Source organism: Lemur catta, chromosome 3 (assembly GCF_020740605.2).
Source record: "Lemur catta isolate mLemCat1 chromosome 3, mLemCat1.pri, whole genome shotgun sequence".
In the NCBI taxonomy this organism is placed as follows: domain Eukaryota; kingdom Metazoa; phylum Chordata; class Mammalia; order Primates; family Lemuridae; genus Lemur; species Lemur catta.
Genome location: NC_059130.1, coordinates 87992529 through 88009852, shown reverse-complemented (window position 1 = coordinate 88009852; position 17324 = coordinate 87992529). Strand labels below are relative to the sequence as shown.

The 17324-nt window shown below is 38.3% G+C and overlaps 1 protein-coding gene across 5 annotated transcripts in view; it reads left to right on the top strand.

Annotated features, from left to right (window-relative positions):
* Positions 1-17324, top strand: part of OSBPL9 (oxysterol binding protein like 9) — a 161409-nt gene that overhangs the window by 100011 nt on the left and 44074 nt on the right. The window contains exon 1 of one of the 5 annotated variants that reach the window (XM_045548044.1): positions 7321-7505. The exons of 3 other annotated variants lie outside the window; for them this stretch is intronic. In XM_045548044.1, the coding sequence (XP_045404000.1) occupies positions 7479-7505 (27 nt within the window). In that variant the 5' untranslated portion in view covers positions 7321-7478. Of the gene's footprint in view, positions 1-7320; positions 7506-17324 lie in introns of those variants that run through there. One more of the 5 variants, XM_045548043.1, reaches the window with a different exon arrangement.

Genomic DNA, 17324 nt, shown 5'->3' with positions numbered 1-17324 from the left:
TCTCACTTTGTTGCCCGGGCTAGAGTGAGTGCCGTGGCGTCAGCCTAGCTCACAGCAACCTTAAACTCCTGGGCTTAAGTAATCGTACTGCCTCAGCCTCCCAAGTAGCTGGGACTACAGGCATGTGCCACCATGCCCGGCTAATTTTTTCTATATATATTTTTAGTTGTCCAGATAATTTATTTCTATTTTTTAGTAGAGACGGGGTCTCGCTCAGGCTGGTCTCGAACTCCTGACCTTGAGCGATCCACCCGCCTCGGCCTCATAGAGGGCTAGGATTACAGGCGTGAGCCACTGCACCCAGCCTCTTCCAAGTACACTTTTAAATAACATAGTTGACCCTTGAACAACATGGGTTTGAACTATGCAGGTCCACTTATACACTGATCATCTTCTGCCTCTGCCACACCTGAGACAACAAGACCATCTCCACCCCCCTTCTCTTCATTGTGAAGACAAGGAAGATGAAGATCTTTTTTAAGAGAAGGCGGTCTCAGTCTGTCACCTAGGGTGGAGTGCAGTAATGTGATCCTAGCTCACTGAAGTCTTGGACTTCTGGCAGCAAGTAATCATCTCACCTCAGTCATCCAAGAATCTAGAACTACAGGTGTATGCCACCATGTACAGTTAAATTTTTAATTTTTTGTAGAGATGAGATCTCATTATGTTTCTCAGGCTGGTCTCCAACTTGTGGCCTCAAGTGATCTTCCTGCCTCAGCCTTGCAAAGTGATAGGATTATAGGCAGGTGCTACTGCACCTGGCAGGATAAAGATCTTTATGATGATCTACTACCACTTAATGAATAGTAAGTTTTCTATTGTTTTCTATTCCTTATGATTTTCTTAATAACATTTTCTTTTGTATAGCTTACTTTATTACACAAATAAAGTATAGAATACATACAACATGCAAAATAGGTGTTAATTGACTGTTTATGTTATTGGTAAGGCTCTGGTCAATAGTTTCCTATTAGTAGTTATGTTTTGGGGGAGTCAAAAGTTATATGTGGATTTTCTACTACATGGGTGGGTCAGTACCCCTAACTTCTGTGTCATTCAAGGGTCAACTGTATACTGCTTTACAAGTAGTGTATCTTATAATAACAGAACAATTCTACTTCCTCCCATCTCTTATATCATTGCTGTCATTCATTTCATTTATTATATGTGTACATTAGCATACATCAGCATATATACAAACACATACAAATGGAATGTATTGTTGCTATTATTTTGAACAAACTGTTATCTATTAGATCAATTAAGAATAGGAAAAATAAAAGTTTTTATTTTATTTCTTCCTTCTTGGAAACTTTTTCTTTATGTGTATCTGAGTTTCTGATCATTTTTCTTCTCTCTAAAGAACTTCTTTCAACCTTTCTTGCAAGGCGGGTCTACTGAAAACAAATTCCCTGAAATTTTTGTTTGTCAGAGTAAGTCTTTATTTCTCCTTCACTTTTTTTTTTTTTTTTTTTTTTTTGAGACAGAGTGTCACTTTGTTGCCCGGGCTAGAGTGAGTGCCGTGGCGTCAGCCTCGCTCATAGCAACCTCAAACTCCTGGGCTCAAGCGATCCTACTGCCTCTGCCTCCCGAGTAGCTGGGACTACAGGCATGTGCCACCGTGCCCGGCTAATTTTTTCTATATATATTTTTAGTTGTCCAGATAGTTTATTTCTATTTTTAGTAGAGACGGGGTCTCGCTCAGGCTGGTCTTGAACTCCTGACCTCGAGCGATCCACCCGCCTCGGCCTCCCAGAGTGCTAGGATTACAGGCGTGAGCCACCGCGCCCGGCCACACTTTTTTAAATTTCAGAGACAGAGTCTTGCTCTGTCACCCAGGCTGTAGTGCAGAGGCACACTCATAACTCACTGTAGCATCTAACTCCTGGGCTCAAGCAATCCTTCTACTACAGTCTCCTAGGTAGCTAGGACTACAGATGCATGTCACCATGCCCAGCTAATTTTTAAAATTTCTTTGTAGAGATGAGGTCTTGCTGTGTTCCCCAAGCTAGTCTCAAACTCTTGGCCTCAAGCAATCCTCTTGCCTCAGCCTCCCAATATGTTGGGATTACAGGTATGAGCCACTGTCCTGGCCCTCTCCTTCACTTTTGAAGGATAATTTCTCAGGGTACAGGATTCTAGCGTTTTTTTCTTCTTTTTTCCCTCAGTACTTTAAATATTTCACTCTACTCTTGCCTTGGTAGCATAGTTTGTGAGAAGATATCAGATGTAATTTTAATATTTTTTTTCCTCTTTAGGTAAGTTGAATTCCACCCCCCACACAGTAGTTTCTTTCAGGATTTTTTCTGTATCTTTGATTTTCAATAGTTTGAATATGATATGCCTAGGTGTAATTTTTCTGGCATTTATCCTGCTTGGGTTTTTTTGAGCTGTTTCTTGATTTGTGGTTTGATATCTCACATTAATTTGCAGAAATTCTTGGTCATTGTTTCAAATTTTTCTTCCCTTCCTTTTTGTTGTTTCTTCTGGTATTTCTGTTATGCATAGGTATACCTTTTGTAGTTGTCCCACAGTTCTTGGATATCCTGTTCTTTCCCACCCCCCATCTTTTTTCTCTTTGCTTTTCAGTTTTGGAGGTGTTTATTGAGATATCCTCAAGCTCAGATATTCTTTACTCAGCTGTGCCAGTCTGCTAATTAGCTCACCAAAAGGATTCTTCCTTTCTCCTACAGTATTTTTGATCTCTAGCATTTCTTTTTGATTCTTTCTTAGAATTTACATCTCTCTGCTTATACTGCCCATCTGTTCTTGCATGTTTTCTACTTCGTCCATTAGGACCTTTAGGATAGTAATCATAGTTAAAGTTTTAAGTTCCTGGTTTGATGATTTCAGTATCCCTGTTATTTTTGATGCTTTCTGTGTCTCTTCAAGCTGTGCTTTTTCCTGTTTCCCATGTCTTGTGATTTTTTTTTTTTTCTTGATAACTAGACGTGATGTATTGGGTTAAAGAAACTGCTGTAAATTGTCCTTTAGTATCGTGGTAAGGTGTGGTTGGACCGGGAATATTCTGTAGCCCTATGGTTAGGTCTCAGTCTTTTAGTGAACTTTGTAAACTTCATATGTGTTTCTCAAATCTTTCACTGCCCTCACCCTTGCCCACCCCATAGGTGGGACAGGATGGCTAAAAATGGCTGAGAGTTGGGTATTTACCTTCTCCCACATGGAAGGCTAGAGGGGAAGCATGAGATTTTTTTCCCCAATATTCACTGTGATGACCATGTACAGTTCCTGGAGGTAAAACAAAAGTGTGGTTTCCCCCCACTCCCACATGATTGGGTGTCCCTGGAGTTTATATCTCTCAGATTTGTCCACACTGAGCCTCCAGCAATTTTTCAATTACAGATCAGGTATCCTTACCTGGGTGCTGGTTCCCATGGAGGTTGCTGCTTGTGAGTTTTTTGCTCAGGTAAGTTGTGATTCTCTGTATTTGCCTGTTTGTCTCCTAATTTTGGGGGCAGCAGTTTGCCCTGTGACCTCACTTCTCTTACAGATCTAAGAAGAGTTGTAGATTTTTAAATTTGTTCAACATGTTGCTTGTTGTTAGGACAGAATGGTGACTTCTAAGCTGCTTATATGCCACACTAGAAACCTAAAGTATCACCTGATTTGATTTTTTATGTTTTTGCAAATTTTTCTTTCTGGTGCTGCCCGACAACAGCAATTTGAAAGTATTTATCATTGATTTCTGAGGTTACATTAGAGCAAAATGTGATTTCTAGGTAAACATTATTGGACTATTATAATTTCTAGCAGCAGTAATATTTTTGAAAGTAGTACATGAACTTTGTATAGTTAAAATTTTCTTTTCATCTTAATAGGTAATAGATATGGCCTATTTTTTTCTTAACAGACTTCTTGCCATCTTAACAATTGCCCTCAAAAAACTCAGGGTTTTGATTTTTTATCATTTTTTATACTTCTTAATTATCATATCCTATTCTTCCTTTATCCTAAATACCCACCACAAAAAGTAGTAATTTAACTTAAATCACTTAAAGCCTTAAGTATGTAGTTGAAATATAAGTATTGAAGACCCTTCTGATGGAAATCACTTGTCGTATGAGTTTTAGGCATTGGTCATTTAACTTTCTTTTGAAACAACTTGTAGATTTCTTTAACAATATTTGAGTTGTCAAATTTGTTTTAGCTTCTTGGCACAATATGGGTTATGTTGCTTTCTTTGTGTAATTGCTTTTCATGTCCAGTGCTCCATCTTTTATGCACACTAACTTTATATGAGGATTAGGAAGATAAGAGCTATATGTCTACAAAAGATAGCTATCTCTAGTATTAAAGTGTGACAATGCAGATGTTGGACGAGCTGGGACCTCTTTAAATATGTAACTGTAACAGTTTTTTAATACACAGCTAAGGAAAACTCAATATTATTGTTAGGAATCTATCATAGATCATATTCCCTACTACTTTTATCCTTAATTTCAATACTTGTCTATCAATAAAAAAACTAATGATAATTGAGTTCACTAAATTTTCACTTAAGACTTAAGTATTTATACTATACTGTCGAGTGACAATGCATTAGAATTTGAAACTACTGACCTCTGATGATGGTGATGGGAGATTGGAAGGGCACTTTTTAAAAAATGTCTGACACTTTGCTAGGCACTAAGTACGATATCCTTGACCTTATGGGTCTTTCTGTCTAATTACGAAGATTAGATATAACACATGAAATAACTGGTAAGCAGGAATTGTATAAATATTATGTTTCTTACAAGGTCAAACAGTAGAGTACACAGATAGAATTAGAGATGTAGGCTTTTTTTTTCCTGGCTTAAATAACCATTTGATCAGCTAATATGGAATTAAGTCTCTAGGGCTATCCAGGCATAACATTAATTGTTAGAAAAGCAGATATTAAAGGAAAATTTTAAAGGGTATTAGTGAAGGTTAGATGTTGACTGCGTCCATCTGACAGCATTCATGTATTTTTTCTCCATCACTGTTTATAGTTTCTTGATATTTATTAGAGAATTGGTATTTGTTTTCAGAATCTTATACCATAGGAAATCCATTATTGATCACTTAATATATTTCAGGCATTCTGCTAAATACTGATGATATAGTGCTGAACAGAATAGATCCCCACTTCATTAAGCTTACAGTCTAATGGTGAAGATTAATGTTAATCAAAGAAGAACACAGTAGACAGAAAGCAGGGCACTGGTTGGTGGGACTGACTACAGAAGGGCATGAAGGAAGTTCTGGGGTAATAGAAATCCTCTATTTCTTAATTGTGGTAGTTACATGTGTACATACATTTGTCAAAGCATATTGTACATTTAAAATGGATGCATTTTATATGTAAATTATGGTTCAATAAAGTTGGTTAAAAAGAATAACTCAAGCTGGACAAGGTTGTACATGCATATAGTCCCAGCTATTCAGGAGACTGAAGTGGGAGGATTGCTCGAGTCCAGGAGTTCGAGGAGTTCAGCCTGGACAACATAGTGAAAACTCCCATCTCTTTAAAGGAAAAAAAAAAAAGAATAACTCAATAAATGTAAAAGTATAGCTGTGGTAAGCTCCACAAAGGGGAGCTACATATACTGTGACAACATATAGTAGTAAGAATTGACATTGGCTGGGAGGAAATGATGATTAGTACAAGTAAATTATGTGAAGCATGGCTATTCGTGTTAAGGGGACTAAAAGACAGAGGTTGGAAAGTCCTTGGTAAATTAAATGAGCTTGAAAAAGGCAATTTTGTAGGAAGCAGCAAATAGGGAGTGTAAGGTAAAAGATGGAGCTAAGGGGTATGTAGAACTAAACCTTTTAGACCATTGTTAAATATTGAGTTGTATCCTAAGCACAATGGAAAGCAGTTGAGGTTCTTTAATTGGCCATGGGGCAGGGGTGGTGGGGGGTGAAGGGTGTTGAGAATGAATTGGAAGAGCTAGGGTAGACTCAGGAAGACTTATGTAGGAAGTTTATTCCAAGGGACCAGGACCTGTAATAGAGTGGTAGTGATGGAGATGGACAGAATTCAGAGTGTATTTTAGGAGGTAAGAATGACAGAACTTGGTGATGGATTGAATGTGGAGTGGGGGAGGTGTGTAGGAGGACTGCTAGGTTTATGGTTTGCATATCAGGGTGGATGGTAGTGGCTTCATTTACTGAAATAGGGAACCCTGGGAGAGGACCCAGCTTTGAAAAAGCTGGCAGGGGGAAGAAGAGAGTGCATTTGGTATTGGGCATTTTGAAACAATTTTCATAAAACAAATTGAAGGCATCTGTAACACTGAGTCCAGCAGTTTAGCTTACTTATTCAGCAAGCATTGAGCTCTATGTGCAGTGTGTGCTATGCTAGGTGTTGTAGGGTGTACCAGTAGAGGTATAAAAATACAAAAAGTAATTGGAATTCTAGGAGTTTAGTGAGTCCTGGAAGGCAGAGGGATAGGTATATAAATAACTCTAAGAGAAAATAGCAAGAGCAAAAAAGGAGACTGACCTTCAGGTCAGTAAGTTAGTTAATCATCTGTGTCTGTGATTTGCTGCAATTTGGGCGATTCTCTGTTGAGGTCCTCTAAGTCCAAACTTTTGAATATAATTTGAAGTTTACAACATTTGAATTCCTGAATAACCTTCACAAGCCACCTACACTCCTTATGGAGCTGTGGCACAACAGCAGGCCCACGATATCTCACCGTATTCATAAAGTAAAACATAGGCACCCATGCTTTTTTGTTTATTGATATAGTATCTCCTCCTCCCCTCACTCCCGCCTCTTCCCTCCTACCCGCCACGCGACTCAAACAACTTTCCAGAAGTAAGCAAAATTAGTTATCAAGATGAAACTTCTGGGCCCAGGCTCCACAGCTGCCAAATCTGGCGGTGGCAAGCTGGAAGCCCGTGGGTGTAGGTGAAGCACGTTTACGGCCGTGACCGGGTTCTTCTCCAGTCGCCACCCAACGGCAATCCCAGAGGTGACAAGCTCCCTTTCCCGGGGGTGGTGCTGGCGCGACGGAGGCCTCCGCGTGTCCCGAGGCGCCCCTCAAGGTGAGCCGTGGCCCCCGCAAGGAAGTGGTCGGGGCTAGGCGGGGGCTAGGCAGAGGCCGGCCCTCCGGATGCAGGCCCGCAGCTGCCCGCCCCTCCCGCTGGTGCTGGCTCCCGCTTGCCTCTCCACCCCAAAACTGGTCCAACCGCCAATCGTCAGCCGCTCACCTCCCGACAGCAGGTGACCCATGGCCAATCGCCAGGGGTCTCTTTGCCGGGAGCCGGCAGGGCCAGCCAATCGGGGCGGTCCCCCGGCAGGGGCGGGGACAGGGCAGGGGTGGGAGGGGGTGAAGGGGGTGTCCCAGGGGACGGGCTGAGCCTCTGTCTGGGCTGTCTGCGCTGCAGCCCAGGGATCTGATCGAGGGGGGAAGAAAAGGGGCGCTCGGAAGCAGCCCCCAGCCCCCTTCCCCGGAGGCACAGAGGGCAGGGGGCCTTGGCGAATGGCTTTCTTGCTGGCCACTTGCAGAGTGAGTAGACCCCGAGGGTCTGGGAGAGGGGCTGGCCCCCACCCCTGAGTCTCCGGGGTCCCTGCTGCCGGCCCAGAGCCAGGCCGTGTGTGCAAATGTTGCGCTCCCTCTGCCTCCTTCCCGCCGCCCCCTGGGGTGAGTGGGACGACGTGGCTGCCTGGGCCCCTCTTCCCGGGCAGCGCTCCTCACTTCCTCAGCCGAGATGGGTTGGAGGCTGAGCCTGTGGGCCTCGTTCCACCGAGAGGTCATTTGCCACCGAATCAGACTTTGGAGGGAATCTTTTTTTTTTTTTCCAATTCGTTTTTGTGGAACTCTGTTTTCTATTTGAAAAATGTCTCAGAATGTGATTTTAAATACAAAAGTGAAGCTTTCTCTTAATGTGAAAGCTTCGTTTTGACCTGTTGCCCATCAGTAGTCTCCAGTTGCAGGCCAAGTGTTTTTTCGTGTGTTTTATTTTTGGTACTGTGTTCTTCTGGCCTGATTCTGTATTTTTGTGTATAATAATTACGAATGCTGTTGTTAGTGAGTAGGGAAGGAGGTGGTTTTATGCTTTTTGGGTAGCTTGCAAAAATATTGAAAACTTTGGTATAGTTTTATGGGGGTTCTCAGCCCAGCTTATGGAAAATTGAGTATAATTAATAGACTGGGAAGCATATTTGAATCATGCATTTTTTTGCTGGCATTCATATTGTATTACAAGTATTTTTGTTATGAAAGATGGAAAGACTTACTGAATAAGAAAACAACTTTTGCTAATCTGAAGTAACGTGGATTTGCTTGTTGATTAAACAGTTTACTTACAGCTGTATTCAGGAAGTTAAAAAGAAATCAAGTAGTTATTTAACAGTTTCTCAATGGAGAAGCTGGGAGGGATCTGAGAACAGGTTGTTGTAGTTTTAAGAGCTTTTTCAGTGAACTTAAAAACTGCAAATTGTCACGCAATTATCTGTGAATAATCTCTCAGAACATTGCCTCTCTTGAACTGAGTAGGTGGTAAAGCCTTTAAATGAATAGTGTTAACATCTCTCCTTTACTTAAGAAAATAGTTTCTTACTTCCTCTTTCTGTGCAGCTCAGCAAGAAACAATTTAAATAAAAATATTATATTACCTTTCCTAGCCCAGGGAAGGTATACATCACTAAAAATCAGATTTTTAGTCTTGGGAGTTTAAATGAGAAACAAGGAAGATAATAGACAAGTTACATCTGTTTCCAAGGTGTCCTGAGTCTGGTTTTGACAGAGATGACATTGTGCTTGGAAGCACCCTTCAATAAATAGTAGGCTGCAAAGACTACCTATTGGTTGCATTCATTTTGGTATTTCTAAAATTCTGGGTGGTATAATTTTTTTTTTAATGTGAAAATATTGTGTTTAGTATACTCAGTCATCCCCAGTTCATCCCCAGTTGATAAGAAGATTATCAGGGAATTTAGTTCAATTTAAGTTTGGTTTAGCCAGGAAAGAACATTATAATATCTCCCTGTTCTGCTGGTTGGAAAATCTTGTAGTTACGTGGCTTACACTCTGTTGATTGGGAAAGAGGATGAAGACAAACCAGTCTGATAATCAGACTGTTATTCTAAAAAGCAAATTCTAGGATGTCCCCTGGAATATGTTGTGTTTTATCAGTATCCAAATTTTATACTGTAGGGTGATAACTGATGTTTACAGTGATTCTTATATAGAAAAAGGGATAGTTTTTATGATTAATGTACTTAGAAAATTATATTAATACTTAGGAAGATTTTCAATAAAGGGTTAAGCAAAGATTATTATGCTTGAAAAAATAGTTCTCAGACTGAAAGTATAATTAAGCAAAGTATCCCTCCCTAAATATTTTAACAAATTGAAGTTCTGCCACACATAGGCGGTTAGTCATTTAAAGCTATTTTCCATCTTTCTTATTTTCCATGTTCAGTCATCAAGTTCTGTTATTTTGTCTTAGTAATAATCTCTTGGATTTGGCACTTTTTTCTAGATGGTAATGCTTTTTAATTCAGGTCCCCATCATCTCTCACCTAGACTTTTGAAAAAACCTTCTGACTAGTCTGTCAATGGACTCCCCTACCCATCCTTTTAATCCAAAACCAAATCTGACTGAGTTAGTCCCGTAATTAAAAATGTGTTTCGACTCCCCCTTGGCAAAGTCTGCCTTCCTGGCATGTCCTTTAAGGCCCTTCACAATCTGGTCCTAATTTATCTCTCTTGAGTCTGGACTCAGCTCCAGGTGCTTTACCTGAGAGGCATCCGCTGTGAACTGTTTCTCATTTAGAACATGCCATGTCCTCTCGTAGTTCTTTGTCTTTGCACAACCTTTCCCTCTTGCTTAGATTACCCCCCTGTATCTCAAGTGATAAACCTCGAATTCTTCCTCAACATACAGCGCCCGTGTTAACTTTCTATGATGCCTTCCTTTGGGCAGAGCCAGTTACTTACTCTTGTCCCGTGTGTGCTTCTTCTATAGCACTTTGTTCTTATCTCTGTATTGCAGCCTTCACTAAGTTGTATTGTAAAATTGTTGTTCTCATGTCTGATTCTTACATTAGAGTCTAATTTCGTAGAGATCAGGAATTCTTACTCATCTTTGTTCCCCCCGGGCCTTTGTCCCTAGTCTAGTGCTTGACACATAGTTGATGCTTGTTAAGTTATCAAAATATGTGACATAATAATATCCTGAGTATATAAACCTTTGCCTCAGTTGTACTGTTCGGTTTTTTTCCTGTGAGTTAAAAGTGTTCCCTAAGTCACCAAGCTCCCTGGTTGCTACCAGATGTGAGACAGGATTGGAAAAAATGTCTAGAAATGATGTTATAAATGGTAGGCAGATTCTGAGGTACTGTTCCCCACACTGCCCCCCACCCATCTGGATGAGCTTTAAGGTAGCTGAAATAATACTAATAGCAGTACTAGCACAGACTGGTTCTGGGGTACTGTTAGTATCATAGGAAAAAGCATGTTGGCTAGAATAAGTCAGGGAGACTGCTTTGAAGGGGTGAAATTTGAGTTCATTCCAGAAGATTAGGTAATAATTATGTTTGCTGTTACCTCTGTTGACCTTAAAGACATCCTTTAAAGATGATGATAGTACCTGGCCATAATATGTATTCAATAAATATTTGTGTCATAAACAAATGGTTATGATTGGTGTGTGTGTGTATGTGTGTGTGTGAGAGAGAACTGTACTTCTCACACTGGAGTTCATTTATTTCTGGAGACACCTTTAAGAACTTGGCTTCTTTACTATAGTGACTAAGCAGCTCATTGTGTTTCTTCCAAAATGTGCCACTTCAACCAAGTTATTCTGCTTACTCCATTGTTTCTTTGCATTCTCTGCATTCCAGAGCATGTTTTTAAATTTGGTTGCCGTCTTTCTCACTAAGTTTCAAGGTTACACTAAATGATGGAGTTTGCTTGTATTTTAACACTTTTTCATACCATAGAGGACTTGGCTGCAGTTGGAACCTATACGTTCTTATTATCTTTAAATGAAATTAATTTTTCAAAAGATGGCTAGACTAAGTAGACACTAGGTTTTTTCAATGTGGTGAGGTATTTACCCTCCTGGTGAACCTGGTTATTTACTGGGAGGTAAACATCCTGGCTTCACAGAATCTTGGAACTGGAAGGAATCTTAAAGTTCTAATTCAGTCTCTACCTTTTTTTTATGGTGGAGGAAACAGTCTCAGATAAGCCAAGTGACTTGCCCAAGGCCACACAGTTGGAGACTAGAATGACTAGGACTAGAGCCTAGATGACTCTTGCTCTTTTAGTATCTCCAGAGAGAATCAGGGTGCTGCTCTGGCGAATCTCCATCCCTTGCTCCCTTTGTTCCTCAAACCCCAGTACTTTTTTCAGTTCAGCCACTGATTTTGGTTTGGTTCAGATTCAGAATCCAGATCTGAAAAATAACATCTTACATATTTCTCTAAGAGATTATCATTCCTCATCTGGCCTCCTGGTGCTTTCCAGCCTCTGTGCTTACACCAGCCCTTCAGCCTGGGAATATTCCTTTTCTGGTTATTCTCCATTTTCTTGCAGATTCATTCTCTGCCCTTCTCTGCTCTGTGCTCCAGGAGGCTGACCTTTACAGCCTCCAGCATTTGGGATCCTTTATCCCTTGGCTTCTGGATGGGTTTAGCCAATGGGAAGCAGTGAGAGAAGATGGAAGGGAAAAAAAGCATAAATTCTCCTGCTCCTTTCCTACTTTGATGCAGCTCTAGCAGTGACTGTCCTATAGCCATTGTGTCTGCTCCTCTTCTGATGGACCCATGGTAACGGTTTCCTTCCTAGGACAGGGGTGGTAAAGGCATCCTGCAGTTCGTAATTCCTGGGTACCTCAGCATTCCTTGTAAATTTCCTTAACCCCCTCACTTCTATTGTTAATATAGTCACTTCATTAAGGAAAAGTTCAGACATCTCATCTGGTCATGCTTTTTCCTGCCAGTGCTCACTGCTGTAATACTTTACTCCTCTCCATCTCTGTCCAAATCCTGCACTCTCAGATACTTCTGTGAAATCTTTCTCCTTTGACTCTCTTGGTGTTTTTCTAATAACATTTTGCCTTGCTGCAATCAGTTATTTGTAGACGGATGTTTATTTCCTCTATTAGATTGAAATTCTTTCAGGGCTGTATCTGCTTCATCGTGACATCCCCAAAGCATCCAGCACAGTGCCATAGTCATAAGAGATGCTCAGTAAATATTTTTTATTGTTTAACACTGAATTCTAAGGCCTAGGGTAATATATGTAAAAATGTGCCATAAGATTTGTCTTTAAAGAGTTTCTTGAGGGATGAGATGATTGTCATTGCCTGATGTTTGTGCTACCATTTATTTCAATGTCTTTTTTTCTTATTTATCATTTTTTTCTTAAAAACCTTTAGCTGTAGAAAAATACAGCAACCAACTAACGTAATAACTCGTTTATTATAACTAAATGACTTATTTATGATGTTTTTATGATATTCTGATTTATAATCTACAAAAACTTCTAATTCTTTGATTACTTAGTGTTTAAATGCTAACAGGTAGGCACATTGCAGAATTCCTTAATTTATCTACAAAATTTTTGTTGAGCACTTGCTACAAACCTGCTACAAACACTTGCTACCCTGGGGGATATAGTAGAGAGCAAAACAAAGTCCTATCCTCATGGGCTTGTATTTTAGTCCTTATTCTATTATATTATCTTGATAGATTTCTAACAATAATTAAACTAAATCAGAGGAATTTTGTATACACTTTTTTAAAAACTTCAGAGAAAAGTGAACCTATGTTTTCTTCAAATTGTTTGACATTCACCTTATTATATTATATTATCTTGATAGATTTCTAACAACGGTTAAACTAAATCAGAGGAATTTTTGTATACACTTTTTTAAAAACTTCAGAGAAAAGTGAACCTATGTTTTCTTCAAATTGTTTGACATTCACTGGCAGCTAAAATCAGATATACGAAGACAGCTGTGGCATATATAATTTATAAGGGATAAATGCCAAGCCGATTGTAGCATCTGTTCTTTTCCATTCAAGGCTGTTGTTTTTGTCTTATTTGGTTTGGTTTGTGTGAAATATAAGTATTTTGGTACTGATTGCCTGTTAGTCTGACTAGTTTATCATTTAGTTGCCCTTGAGTGTTAATTTGTTATATTTCGCTATACAGAGAGATCCAGTCTTGTTAGGTGAATATTATCAGGTTTTGTTTTTGAAAACTTTTCATAATCAAATTTTCAGCAAGTATTATGCTATGAGAATTCTGCAGTTATTTCAAAACTTGAAGTTACTACTAAAATACTTGGTTTAAGGGTTCATGTATTTAATATGAATTTCTCCTAGTTATATGTAAAGCCAATTTCCAGGACACTTATCTAAAATTTCATTTTTGGTGGATTCTTAAAAATAGACTTTCCAGGCCAGACCTAGTGGCTCATGCCTGAATTCTAGCACTTTGGGAGGCTGAGGCGGGAGGATCACTTAAGGTCAGGAGTTCAAGTCCAGCCTGAGCAAGAGCGAGAGCCCCATCTCTACAACAAATAGAAAAATTAGCTGGGTACAGTGGTGTGTGCCTGTAGTGTCAGCTACTTAAGAGGGTGAGGCAGGGGGATTGCTTGAGCCCAGGAGTTTGAGGTTGCAGTGAGCTATGATGATGACACCACTGCACTCTAGTAGGGTGACAGAGTAAGACTCTGTCTTAAAAAACAAACAAATGAACAAAAACCCCAAACAACATGAATGTATACAGTAAAAACTAAGGAAGTCTCTGTCTCAAATGCCACCTTTCCTCAGTCTGCTCCCAAGGGAGTAACTGTTTCACATGTTTTGTTTCATGTGTTTTATTTTGGGGATATGTGTGTGTGTGTGTGTGTGTGTAAATAACCTTTTAAAAATGAAACTTGGAGTATGTAAATAAAATAACTTTTAAAAAATGCAACTTAAGTATTATTCATGTCTCCGTCTAGCACAAGGTAAGCACTCAGTTAATATTAATTGATTTGAATTCTGGTGTCTTTTATTTCTGTAGTTTGCGTTCTGCTTTCAGAGCCTGTACACTCATGTTTCATTTTAGATGTTCTGTTTTTTTTTTTTAAGGGGTAATTTGCTGCATTCTGAATCCTCTGATGCAATCTTATATATGCCTTTTGTGACATCTATATCTTAAAGATGCTAGCTACATCCTTTATAGAGTGACCATGTAATTTGTTGTCTAAACTGGGACACTTGAGAGTGAAGGAGGCTGCTAATAATTTTGCAAAGATGACAGGCGTAAACAGACTATCCCAGGCAAACAAAGATATATGGTCATCCTATTTACAGACTTCAGGTTTTTATTTGTTTTGGTTAGTTTTGTTAAGTAACTTTGTATATGGCTTGTTGAATGAATTGGGGGTATATTTTGGAAAGAGAAACTATCAGTGATTTAAGTAGAGGAAAACGGTACAAATCCCAAACCTTTAGTGGTGTTCGAGTAACCAAATCACTTTATGGAATCAGTGTTTTGTTCTGTAAGTCAAAGGGTGTATCAGTATTAGATGAAGACATCATGAAGAGTAAGGAGTTGTGCTAAGAGTTATGATCGGAGTTCATGAATTTTAGCACTTGTGTCTGTATCTGATTCCTGTTTGGCAAAGCCGCTCATTTCTGTCACAACAATATGTGAGCAATGCAGATTTATTTTGTGCTGGCTTTTTTTTTTTTAACAGAAACTTGACACTATGCCTAAATATTTTCTTTGTAAATTTAAAGATAAAAGCAAGTCTGGCTTTTCAAATAACTAATGTATGTTCAAAAATTGATTCTTTTATGGAAGAAATGGCTTTCTTTATATTGTTTTACTCTTTGTTATAAAGGCAATATTGTAATTAGGTACAGTTTACCTCTTGTGGTTAGGCATAATACCCAATACTTTTCTGAATATCTCACATTGGATTTTTTTCTGATCTCTTTTCCATGCTGTTTTAGCACTTGTTTTTTGTCTTTTGCTCATACTTTTATTACCATTCCTTATTATCTTCTTCAGAGTTCATAAACTGTTTTTCTTTTTTAAAGGGATGTTAAATACACTTTAACTTATATCCTTTACTTGCTTGTACATCTCTATGAAAATTGGATGTGGTTTATAGAGTTATCTAGTTATTCATTCTTTCTGTTTTTATCCATCAAATACTCATTGAGTGCCTTCCATATTTTAGGCACTATGTAGGGCCTGGGGATATGGTGAGGAATCCTGGTTATCTGAGTCTCCAAATTATAAAGGGGAAGTAGAGTACCTACCACTTTGTTACTTTACAGATACTATTTCATTTCATCTATCCAGTAACCTTGAGCAGTTTATTATTATACCCATATTGATGAGAAAATGGAGGTGGAGGATGTAACTTGACTAGATCACACAGATAATTTGTTAGGAATTTACAGATTCAGGATTTAAAAACTAGGTCAGTTCTTAAAGCTTGCGCTCATTTTCACCACATCAAGCTCCCTCAGGCAATTGTTAGATTACATTTTAGTGACCTTATGTCGTGAACTCTTTTCAAATGTCATTGTGATTTAATAGAAAAGTGTAACGTATTGAAGTCAGAGGGGACTAGGTTGGAATCCCAACTTTAAAAAAATTTCAGCTGGATTATTTGGGTAAGCACTTGTAAAATAGGTTTAATATCTGTCTATCTTGCTGTGTTGTGAGGATGAAGTGAGAAAGCTTGCAGTGTGTCTAGCGGAGTACCTAATACTCTGAAAAAATTTAATTGTTATTATGCATCCATGGTGAATCTATGGTATTAGAAATGCTCACTTAGGGCTATGAAGAAAGACCTTACCTTTATAGGGCATTCATGGGGTACCTAGCAGTTGGTAACATAGCTATTACTACCATGTTGATAATAGAGAACCTAATTTGAAGCCTTAGATTATAAGGACATTGATTTAAATGGAAAATACCTTCCCAAAGGTACAGTGGAGGAAAAAGTTTAATACTAGGCTCAATTTTATGCATGGTTTTGAATGGATAATCTTCACTCCAAATGTACTGATAGTTGAATATTGTTTAGGATTTTAAAAAGGTAGAAATGATTAACCATAGGATTCTGTATTTCTAAATCCCATTCTTCCTTTAGTAGAAGTAGATAAACTACAGGGACAATAGGGATTATAGATGTCTCCAAATTTTCAATAATCCAAGGAAATCAGATTAGTATGCCTCACACAAAATCATGGTTTTATTACTATTTCTGGTTTCTTTAGTATACTTTTTTCATCATTAAAACAACTTTTAAGTCATTTGGTAGGGAGACAAAATGTCATTTCCCTAAAAACTGAATTTGCTAACTTAAATTTCTAAGGAACAGAAAAGCCATTAAGTTTGGCTTAATGTGTTTCTTTTTTTTAATTTACCAGTTGCTGCTTATGTACCTGCTTTTCCTCTGTGTAGTTACAGATTTTTCTCATATTATTCCTTTACTTGATTATTGATGTCAGACTCACAGCATGGTAACTTTCTATTCTCTCTTTTCCTTACCTTTATGGAAGATCAGTACCACACTTGCTTTTTTCCAGTCTTCTGGTATCTCTCCAGTTCTTGAATTTTCAAAAATAATTGTAAGTGATTCAATTGTAAGTATGCCCTATACTTCTTTCATTGGATGAAAGCTTATCTGTGATGCATGTCATCTCCAATTGCTAGTTGTGAACATAAACTTTCCAGTACTCTCATATTTTAATCAAAATGACATTCTTGCAAAGTTTTCATGACTTTAATTAAGGGTGTCTGTTTTGCTAATTTTTAAAAATTGTCTACTTTTGTCCAGATTCATGCCATTTATTTTTAATTAGGAAGCTTGTTTTCTTTTGTTTTTCCTTTGTTAAATTTTTAAGCTGTTATTCTCTTTTACAGTTCTATTACTGGTAACTTAGTCTGTTTTCTTGTTATTTTGAATTTTTCTATGAGACTTACATGAAATAATTTATTTCTATTTTTCTTTTTCTCTTTTTGTAACATTTTTATTACATACTATTAATATTTTTGTCCTGTATAAGAGAAAGTACTGCATATAGGGCACTTAGCCCTTTAAGTTTTCACTGTGAAATATAATTTGATATGAAAATAATTACTCATTTGTGAATTTCGTTTTCAGTGTTATTACGCAGCTTTCTTGTTCTACCTTATTCTTGATTCCTAAGTCACCCATAAATTTCTTAATTTCCTGATTCTGATCTTAAACGACTTTTAACCACCTTTATCTCTGCTATTCATTACTCTTCCTCTGTTAGCAGGAATTACTTTAAAAGCTCTTACTCTGCCTCAAAAATTGCCTCCTGTACTGTT